Source organism: Malurus melanocephalus, unplaced genomic scaffold, assembly GCF_030028575.1.
Source record: "Malurus melanocephalus ecotype Western Australia unplaced genomic scaffold, MMel_1.1 scaffold_681, whole genome shotgun sequence".
Classification (NCBI taxonomy): Eukaryota; Metazoa; Chordata; class Aves; order Passeriformes; family Maluridae; genus Malurus; species Malurus melanocephalus.
In genome coordinates this window covers 272,312-283,568 of record NW_026623913.1, presented here as the reverse complement: position 1 = coordinate 283,568, position 11,257 = coordinate 272,312, and the positions used below count along the sequence as shown (strand labels likewise).

The window sequence follows — 11,257 nt, the reverse complement described above, 5'->3', positions numbered from 1 at the left end:
CTGTGGTTGCTAGASCACGTTTGCATCCCTCTCCTACTTCCCTGCAATGATGTGGCTGAGGTCCCTGATTAGGGACCAGCCTTGATAGGAAACCCTTGCACTTCCACGGCTCTTGGRAAGGATTTTGGGTTGTCCAGAATAAATTTTCAGAATTTCTCAACAAGCTGCTGTCAATTCAGTCTGAATGCTGAAATCTGTTCCAAGAGCTGTGACAGGGGTGTGTTTCACACCTCCCTACACTGTGCAATGGGAAAATATGTGGGGTTTTCTCAGACTGATCCCAATGTTTTCATTTGATTAACATCATTGAAGTAATTCCTGTTGTCCCATTAAACACACCCCGTTCTTTATTAATGTTTTATTATGATGGTCAAAGCCCCTCATGGGGCTGAGGGTGGTGGCCTGACTTTCCTTGGGTTTCTCAAAGGTTTTAGCACAGGAACAGAGTTGCCCCTGTGCTGTACTGCAGTTTCCCTGTTGGGACAGGATGAGACAGGGSAGTTTSTCATGGCTTRGCAGGAGTGAGGTYTYGAGCTCTGGACACTGAGGCACAATYRCTGACTCTGCTGTCCACATCCTCTGCTGCCCTGGGCAAATCCTTTGATAAATTTTATTCTGTGAAACAGGGATGCTTCACTGTGGATCCCTGAATGTTTCCTCATATTGATGAGAAGACGTATTGGTGTGTCCTCATATCCAGGACATGTTCTTGGGGGACAAGATTTATTTATTATGCATTGCACATGCAGGTGTTTACCTGTGCTGCTGACAAATAAATATAAATTAGAATTGCAAAGCTCCTTGAGATCGCAGCATAGGGAGAGTGCTTGGTGTTTGTTATGTTTCCTGCCTCACCTGCCCTAAATATGGGGATTTGGAATTACAGATTGAAAATCTGTAAGAAACATCCCCAAAGCCCAAAAAGTGGATGTGAATCCTTCCCTGAAATCTTTTTACCACTGTCCAGCCATAGTTTTACCTGTGATTTTTRTATTTTATTACAAACAGGACAAGCAAAATTTTAATATCCTCTCCCCCTCCAACAAATTATTTATTTAATTGATTTTTTTTACATCAGGTTTTTTTTTAAGGGAGAACTCTGAGGAATATTTTCTTGTCWGTAATTCATCTATATTTAATCCAAGAAAAATTCTGTTTCCCTCTACTGAAACTTAAGTTTCTTTGGGTTTGTTTGGTGACATTTTCTGAGAGACTTTTTCTATAGAAGCCATTAAAACAAATCAAGAAAAAGAAAAACTAAAGGACCAGAGAAACATTTTTCCACATTAAAAAAAAGCCTACTATGTAGTAACAATCTGATTTAAAAGTCATCATAAAATTTTTAAGGTATGGACTGCTGAACCAAAACCCAGCTGAGTTTACAGGTGGGGAAATTAACATTATTGTACAACTGGCAAACTTTTTATTCCTCATGTCCAGGGCACTCAAGCAAACATTGAGCATCTTCTCCTGGGAAAGGTTCCTCTCCAAGGCTGCTCCGACCCTCTGGGTGTTCCTCCACCCCAAAAAACAGGCTAAGAAAGGGTGAGGATACTGTAAGAACACATTTAATCTCCCCATTTCCTCTTCCCCAGAGGAGATCACACGCTCTGGATCTCGTGTATCCCAACCTTGACACTTGGAAAAGCCCAGTCTCACTTCCCAGCCTTTCAGCACCACTSCTGCCACTCACATTCCTGCCCTGACCCAGCTCTTCGGGTGTCTCTTGACAGAAGGAGCCCTGGAGGCATCAGCTGGGAGGAAGCTGTGGGGTATCCGAGATTAGAGTCTATTTTGGAGCCCCACAATCTCCAGCACGGACCCTTGGGAGCAGCGAGGAGTTCCCAGCAGAACCTCTGCTGTTCCTGCCCTCTCTGCTGAGTGCTGGGAGCAGGAAAGGCCTCTCTGCTCCCTGGGATGATTTTCTGCTCCATTTGTTATCACAACATGGGAAGGGATCAAGTCCAGCCCTTTGCTCCTCCAGCACAAGCAGCTCCATCCGGAATGTGTCGATGGAGATGCTCTGAGTGCCCAGGGCTGCTCCCCAATGCTGCCAAGGTCAGTGCAGAGCCCTGGGCTTGAGCTGCTACATGTGCCACATAAAACTCCAAATTAACTGGGGGATGAACAGCAGCTTCCTCCCAGTGAGACCTTTCCACGACCTTTCTGTAACCCAGACCAATGAACCACTCACTGCTAATGAAATAGGGGCATTGCTTGTGCTTAATCATGATTAAACYGTGATGCTGATTAATGTTCCCTCTCCAGCTACCTCAGGTGATATAGTTAGCATTGATTTTTTGAAAGTAATTCCTTTCCAGGGTATTTATTGTGCATGTAAAGTGCAGTGCATGTGAGGGAAAAAAAAGGACAAACCGTTTCAGTGACATGGAATAAAGCTCTTCTATTAAACAACTCAATTCAGAAAAGATAATTATCAGTGTGTTAAAATCAYCAGCCTGCAGCCTAAGGAAACAGGAAACTGCTTTTATATCAGATGGGCTCTCTGGGTATTCCTCATCTGGCAAATCCCCAGCAGGGTCTACATGGAATGCTGGTTTGCCTAGAAGCCCTGCACTCTGCCATTGTTCAAGGATTTAGCAAAACCAGAGCAGAAATGTGAAGACACTTGGAATGTCTGAGCAGGAATTGTATTCCTAATGAACATGAGGCAAGATGACACTTGGAGGTTAGGAAATGGATGTCAGATCCCTGTGCTCACAACTGCTTTTTATTTTACATAGTAATATCTGCAGGGTGTGGAATGACAGAACCATAGGAAATGTGTCTGGGCTGAGCAGGGCTCAGGGAGGTCCCCACCACCCCCAGAGCAGCTGAAATGATGCTGTTCAGTGTTGGCACACAGAGATCCAGGGTGGCACAACAGGGTGGGGTTTAGTTCATAAGAAAGGGGAGCAAATCTAGAAAAGCTCCTCTGCCTCTGGAACTTTTCATCTGCATTTACAGAGTAACACAGAGAATTTCACACGACCTCTGATCAAGGGCCTGGTGCAGACCCCAACATACTCAGTGTGTTCATAGTGAGAGAGGAAATTCAGCTAAAAATCTCTCAGTGATTCAAATGCYGAAGAAATCCTTTTAAATTCAAAACTTTCAGCCCTGAATCTCATAGAAAACCCCAATCACTTGGAAAGGAGTTCCATAAATCCCAGTGCAGAAGGCAGCAGGTCTTACAATGTGCTTATCTCTTTATTTGAATAATATCTGCACACACACACACACATATATATATATATATATATATATATATATATATATATAATAAATGCATTTTTAAATGAATATTGAAGCATTACAAAAGGAAACACTCTGTAGGCATTATCATTCTCATGGCAAATGTCCTGTGTCACTGGCTGTGACAAGTAACCTCAAAAATTTTCCTTTACAGGAGTCACTGCTGTGCTGCATCACAGAGTTAAGGCAAAGCCAATTCTCAGAGGTTTTAATGTTAATCTCACTTCCTATGGCAGCAAAGAACTTAATTTGGTGATGAATCATCAACAAAAAGAAGACAGAACTTTCCTGTTAATTAACAGAAATAACCCCAAATGCTCCAAAATTTCCCCAAGTTTTCTGTGCTTAGGTCTGGGAAGCCACAATATCTAGAGATCAGCCTTTCATAAGGCTGTAGAGGATTTATATATAGCCATTMGTTGCACAGTGAGATATAAATTAATCTTGCTAAGCTCAAAAATCTGCTTCTGATGTGGTGAAGCAATAATAGGGACCTTGTTAACACTTTTTCTCTATCAGATTTCCTATGTTCAGAAGAAAAAATGTTGAATAAAATGAGATTAAAATGTCATGTCAGTGTCTGGCTCCATGACAGCCACATTGCACATGATTTTCACAATGATATTGATATTTAATTAAAAACACAAAGGATGAATTTTTAAAAGACATGACGTGAGCATGATTCTAATTGTTAMCTGGAGTTGTGGCTGTTTGTGCCAGTGATAGATTTGGACAAATGAAGAATGAGGAAAATTGCAGAGATGGGGCAAAAGATCAATGGATATGCTTAGACAAAAAGCAAGAGCTCAGAAAACCCAGCAGGTCAGTGGTTTAGTCCTTGGGTAATGTTCTTAAAGTGCTTGCAAGGAAAAACTCTGCAGCCTGAGCAGACATGGCTCTATCTTTAGTGCTGAACCCCTTGGGGACAGGAGCAGAGCTCTGGCCAYGCTGCCAAAACAAGAGCACTTCAGAAAAGTCTGTGGAGAACAGGGAGAGTTAAGTGAACAATGTTATCTAGGAGCCAGACCAATTTTTTCCTGTACACTCTTCCCATTTTGTTGAAATTCACACACTAACACAAAAAGTGGCACTAAATTTTAGCAAATATTTTTGCCAAGTTATTTCCATATTCTCCACTGTGTCTCTGAGCTGTTTGAATTGATGTGTACCTAAAATCAGAGTCACCTGTTGGTCTTCATGTGTTTTTAATAATTTTTCATTTGGCAATGTCATGACCAAATAAAGTGTAACTGTGACTTGCCAAGTCATATATGAGAGAMAAAGGAAGTAAAGATTTTCTGAATTACTGCAAATTTTTTTTTGTTTGCAAATGCTTCAGTCACGGAATCATGGAATAACTCAAGTTGGAAGGGACCCATGAGGATCACCATATCCAACTCCCTCTTTCTTGGAGGATGTAATTCTCCTTGCTCATTCTGAGCTTCTCTGCTGTATCCAGGGCCTGGTAACTCTGTGCTGCAGTAGCATCAAGAGCTCTTCTCCTGGCCATTAGGCTGGACAAGAACAGAAGAATGGAATTTTCCCCAGGAAATTCCTTTTTAAGTTCAATGTAAAGACTTGACTCTAAAATAGTTTTGAAAAGGGCAGAGGGAGCTGTTGTTTGCCCTTGGTATGAAATGGGTACATCTGGAGAGAGGCTCCATGGAATTTACACATTCTCCTGAAATCTGCATGGATGGAAGTGGTTCACACACGGCAAGGGGAAGTCAGCTACCAGGAGGGAGAAAGGAAGGGCAGCTCCTCTCTGAGGAGAAACTTGTCCTATCTCTGAGAGTCCTGCGCAGAATGTTTACAAAACGCTCATTAACGGAGAGGGGATGGCGAGATAGCAACAAATCTGGTGAACAGCTTCCACTGCCTGAGATAAGGGAGGCAAGGCGGCCATAGAGGAGAGCGAGTCAGATCCAATTACTGAGACCTGGTTTTGAGGAGGGGGAAGGGGCAGGCAGACAGGACAGATCACAAGTTTCAAGACAACAGCTTCCAAACTTGTCATCCCTCTGTGACACAAGACGTGCACAGCCCAGCGGATAAAACCGCCACCGAGCCCACACGGGAGGCAGAGCTCGTTGAGCCCTGGTGGAGGCTCAGGCGAAGCCATGGAATCTGTTGTCCTCCAGCTGTGGGCTGTGCTCTCCGTCCAGGTTCACCTCGCAGCCTGCAGTCCCATCCTSAGCTTGGAGCACACTTCCTTGGAGGAAGATGGGCCTCTTTTTGACGAGATCCTCTCCGAACAAAATGGGGTTGATATCAACACACTGCTCCAGAACATGAAAAATGAGTTTTTGAAGACGTTGAACCTGTCTGAAATCCCCCAGCATGAGTCGGCCAAGATGGACCCTCCTGAGTACATGCTAGAGCTGTACAACAGGTTTGCCACGGACAGGACATCGATGCCTTCTGCAAATATCATCAGGAGCTTCAAAAATGAAGGTAAGAGCTGTTCATCTCTGGGAGAAGCGGATAGAAAGGAGCGTCTTTAGAGCCAGTGTGAAATGTCTTGGSCAGGTAMAGAGCATAAACCATGCGGGGGAAASGGCCTTTTGGTGAGGATGGCCTTGGAAATCAGCAGCTGTGGCTGGGCTGCCCAAACCCAACTCCTGGTGAAAAAAAGTCCTTGTCCTTCCTCTGGACTGCCGGGTTTTTGGGGAAGATGTGTCTTTAATGTTAGGGCAGCACCAAACATAATTTCAGTGCATTGTTTTCTTTATCCCCATAGTGACATGCATCATTTACAAGCAGCTGATTGATCTTCTAAATGAATACCTTAAGTGATATTTGAAATAAGGCAAGACTTATTTTTACACGCTGTTCAAAGTGTATTTTCAAATRCAATATTTGAGTGCAGTATTTTCAAATAATGATCTTAACCAAGTACAGCTTTCTGTTAATGCCTTCTTGCTATTGATCCCTGTGGCATTTATAATCTTTTTTCCTTTGGCACTGGAGCACAGTCCAGAAAATGCACAGAAATATGTGAACTGGAATTTTGGACGACTCTTAGGTTTTAGTTTGGAGGATCAGACTACTTTCTAATAAAAACAAACAAAACCTGAAGAAAACTAATTATCACAAAATCACAGAATAGTCTGAGTTGAAAAGGACCCACAGGGATTATCAGATCCAGCTCTAAAGTGAAACCCACAAGCTTGGCATTATTAACACCCTGCTCTGACCAACTGAGCAAACGCCCTTGGTTCATTTCCCCCTACATTTTTCCTTCCACATTCCCCTCCTTTCAATGAGGATGAAATAATGCTTCAGCACCAATATTCAATAATTTACCAGTACCTTTTTACACCAACATAGGTTTTATGTCAGAAACAGTTTTCAGCTAAACAATTCCAATTCCATTACTCCACGTGTCAAATGCAAGTTGTCTGATTTAATTACCCAGGGGCACATGTGGCTATTCAAGCTGCCATGGGACCTCTGTCATCCTCTGTTTGTTTAATTAAGTTCAAGACACGATTGCTTTTTCTCTAATATTTGCAGTTTCAAAGTGATGAGCTGTGAGAAGAGGATGAGAGGAAATCATTTGAGTTTTGCAGGGCAGTGAGATGACAGGAGAGAATCCCAAAGCCCTGCTCTGCTCCCCTCTCCTGCCAGGACCAAGCACCCTTTACCAGAGCATGTTTCTGGTGTGAAGAGACTCCACATTGTGGTTTAAAGCAACTTTACATATCCTTTTCTCCAGGGTGGAGAAATTTATCGAGGGGTTGGTGGCAAATCAGGCACTCAGTGGGGATCAATTGCTCACCTTGCCGTGTCTCTGCTCAGCAACGGGAGCGAAGGCACACACTGGGGAGGTGTTGTTCTCATTTTACACTCTTTGAAAAAATATTATGGGATAAAAATTGCCAAGCACAGTATGGTAAAGACGAAAATGCCTGTGATTTAGTGATGCAAMTCCAAAATCATTCCACCTGCAAAAAATTCGTTTTTGTAGGATTGAAATGGCATGGACTGACCTTTGCCAGGTAGTGATGGCAGCTCTGTGCTGTTCTGCTGTGCCTGTTTCAGAAGTTCTGCATCAAATGGGGAAAACTTGGTTGAAATTTATGCCATTTCAGTATTTCTCTCACTTCTTCCAGTCCAAACCAGCAAGATGTGAAGCTAGACRGCTGATGTTAACACAGTTTCACAAATACATGCAGTTAAAGGACTGTGCAATTAATGTTTTTTGTGTTTCCTCTAAGTCTGTAAAACTAAGAACCATCCATTTCATGCTAAACATGACAGAGAAATTAATTGCTTGAAATKATAAGGACAGGAGAAACTGACCATGGAATTGTTTTGTTCACCTGCCTGCTGAAAACTGGCARTAATCCCAGTTTCATTATTAGCCATTAAATCCTTCATTACAGGACTATAACAGGTGGCATGGCTGGAATTACCTCTTTGTTTTAACCCATGGACCATAACAATTTGGATGTAAATGGGGCTGTAATCAGTATTTAATACTTGAATAAAAGTCTTAAGGGAAATTTTYCATTTCCTACAGACTCCAAATCTCCCTTCCCAACCCTCCCAGGGGTGTACTGGGAACAGAAGGAGATCTGACACCCTATGGACTTTCATGCTGAAGAGCAGAGTCACATCCTGGCTGTATGAGAGATGCAAAGGCACATCTCTCATGCCCTTGTAACACTCACCCAGCTTCTCCCACGTGGAGTGGTCTTCCCCTGCCTCCTGGTGAATTCCTTGTGCTCTTCTTCCATATGGTCAGGTGGCATTTCTCCACCCTAGGAGCCTTGTTTTATCACATGGAAGTCTAGTAAACCCCAGAGATTACTCCCAATATGGAGACGATTGCCCASCTTGGTTCACATTGCCTTTAACTCACAGTCTGCTCCAACTGGGCTCTATGCACAGCCGGGTTCTCTCCCACCTTTACCAACTGACAAGCAGGGAAATCACCCCTCATTTTTTATTTGTGAAGAGATTAAAATGAAAAAAATGAAAAGAAAAAAAAAGAAAAGAAGGAAAGAAAGAAAGAAAAAGGCAGGTGCCTCAAACGCCTCCAAATCTGAGTTAAACAGGACGAGTCACGCACTAAAGTTCATGGCTTGCCTAAGTGCACTGGTGGAGCATGGCCAGTCCTTGCAGCTTTATCAGTGTCATTTTTCTACAAACAYAGAAAAACTGGGGAAGCCAGAGATGAAGGGAGTAATAGGTCAGAAATAATTTGCCTTTGCATTAATTATCSTTATAGCTTCTATGTCCTAATCTGCTTTCTGGGTTGCAAGGAGGCAGCAAATGCACCCTTGTGAGCAGATCCTGCACTGTGGGAAGAAATGAATGTTGCCTATGTAGACACTAASAGTACAGCCAGGACAGGCAGCCCAGCTGACACCAGACATTGTCCTTGTTACCTGTTCTGGTGACTAAAGGGGCCCAGGGAGCCTGGTTGAAGACAGCTGGTTGCTCACAGGTCCGGTAGTGGGATTGCTGCCAGGTCACCCTGGTGTCACCACCTGCTCTTCCCAGCCAGAGCCTTTTCATCTTCCAGAGCAGCTTTTCCTCTTTTAGGCTTTYTAGTGGCCCTTTCCATATCTGAGGGGTGTTGGAGCAGCAGGGAATTCCTGCTAGCATAGGAACACCGAGCACACACAGATTCCTGTATTTGCAGCTCAAACATCACCCATCTCATGTTCACTCCAGTGCCATGTCCTTCTGTCCTTCCTCTCCTGCACAATGAATGTTTTCCCTTGTTTATTGAATAGTTGCTGTGCAGCAACCTAGAAGTGATTTGTATGTCAATATTAGGCAACACATTTTTCATATGTAAACMTTCCAGTTGGCAAGGACATCCCTGGAATGCCTGGGGGTAGAAGGASAGCCACTAAATCCAGGTTTGTAGCATATCTGGGATCTTCTTGTCCTTACACATCTAAAATAACCTTGGACTTTTTTCCCAGTAGAGTTTTGGGAAGTGCTGAAAAAACGCTTTCTTRGAGCTGTTCAGGTGAAATCCATCAATTCAGAGCTAACCAGTGTGTGTATTTCTGGATGTATTGACTCTTTTAAAATATTTTATTTTTGTCCTTTCCAGACTTGGATTCCCACCCTATTGGTGTGACAGGAACTCGGAAATACCCACTCCTGTTCAATGTTTCCATCCCTCACCACGAGGAAATCACCATGGCAGAGCTGAGGCTCTACACCTTGGTGGAGCAGGACCAGATGCTCTATGAAGGGCTGGACCGGAAGGTCACCATCTTTGAAGTGCTGGAAAACGTCCATACSGGATCTGGGGAAGAGAGGAAGATGGTGGCCTTGGCCTCCAGGCACATCTACGGCACGAGCAGCGAGTGGGAGAGTTTTGAGGTGACCGAGGCCATCCGGCGCTGGCGCAGGGCAGGGCTGACCACGCACCGGCTGGAAGTTCACATCGAGAGCAGGGAAGGGGAGGAGCAGAATGGGGAAGGGAAACTCGACATTGACATCAACTCCGAGGCCAAGCACATGCCCCTGTTGGTTGTGTACTCTGACGACCAAAGCAATGACAAAAAGGAGGAGAAGGAAGAGCTGAATGAGATGATTGACCACGAGCAGCTCCTGGATCTGGAGAACCTGGAGGTTGGCAATTTCCATGACCAGCCTGGGGAGGAGGCGCTGCTCCAGATGCGCTCCAACATCATTTACGACTCCACYGCCCGGATCCGGAGGAACGCCAAAGGCAACTACTGCAAAAAGACTCCGCTCTACATCGACTTCAARGAGATTGGCTGGGATTCCTGGATCATCGCTCCCGCTGGATACGAAGCTTATGAGTGCCACGGCGTGTGTGCCTACCCCTTGACAGAGCACGTCACACCAACCAAACACGCCATAGTCAAGACTTTGGTTCACCTGAAGAACCCCCAGAAAGCCTCCAAGGCCTGCTGTGTGCCCACCAAACTCGACCCCATCTCTATTCTCTACTTGGATGCRGGGGTGGTCACCTACAAGTTCAAGTATGAGGGCATGGTGGTGTCAGAGTGTGGCTGCAGATAGTAGGAGGGAACGCACACACAGGGAGGGCACAGGGGAGTATTTAATGATTCAGTCTGTAAATTTGTACATTTGGGATTTGCTATTTAATGAGGTTATTTAATGAGGCCTGTACAGATAATTGTATGTTTCCTGTCACGGGGAATGGGCACACTGTGTGACCGCAGGGATTGTATATTTTGTTCCATTGCTTCCTTCTCTCTGCTCTTTGCTGTCCAGATTGTAACCAAGTCTCTCATCCAGTCAGGGCATGGGAGCTGATTACTGGATTGTTTGGGAGGGCTCTTGGTGCCAAAAGGGCACATCCAAATTCATGGAAATAAAGGCATATTTTTCTACCTTATCAATGTTTATTGGCATCTCCAGGTCTTTCCACAGCTGTTAAAGATATGTGAGAGATGGGCAATCACACTTAGACCCTTCAGTGTTCTGTTAAATTTTTATAAAGGTCTTTCCTAATTTATCTCTGTAGATCTTAGATCYTGAGAATTCTTGAGCTACTAAATCACTAAGGCACAAACAAGGTGGTTTTTCCATTTTTCTTAATATTTCCTTCACTCTTTCCCTGTTTCAGTCAAATGTAACTGGCAGGGGTGATTCAACCTGAAGCAGAAGGGCACCATTTCCTTTCCCATCTTTCTCAGGAAAGCAAACGGCCCAGGAGCAGTGCCAGGCATAGGCAGTGCTCTGATGTGCCAAGGCAAGAAATTCCCCCTCTGCAGGTCTATTACCAAATCACTCGGAGGCAGCTCTGGCTTTGCTGCAGCAGCTGTGGGTTGCCTCTCCAGGGCCAGAGCTTTAGGTAGAAGAAGGAAATGCAGCAAGTTTCCTGAAACCTTGAAATTGTACCAGCTAAAATTGTCCTTGAAATTTATACCAGCTAAGAACCAGTCAGTAAATTCCATCACAGTCAGTAGATTCCATAAGATGCAGCTTCATAATCGGACTGGAATGGCCCAGCAGTGTTGCATCTCTCTGCAGAACA

General features: G+C 44.2%; 1 protein-coding gene across 1 annotated transcript; it reads left to right on the top strand.

Moving 5' to 3' along the window:
- The first annotated feature begins 5,203 nt into the window (after positions 1 to 5,203).
- BMP10 (bone morphogenetic protein 10) lies at positions 5,204 to 10,678 on the top strand. Its single transcript, XM_057384036.1, has 2 exons — positions 5,204 to 5,709; positions 9,332 to 10,678. Exons 1-2 carry the CDS (start codon positions 5,376 to 5,378, stop codon positions 10,273 to 10,275), a joined length of 1,278 nt encoding a protein of 425 aa, XP_057240019.1. The 5' UTR covers positions 5,204 to 5,375; the 3' UTR covers positions 10,276 to 10,678.
- The last annotated feature ends 579 nt before the right edge of the window (positions 10,679 to 11,257 follow it).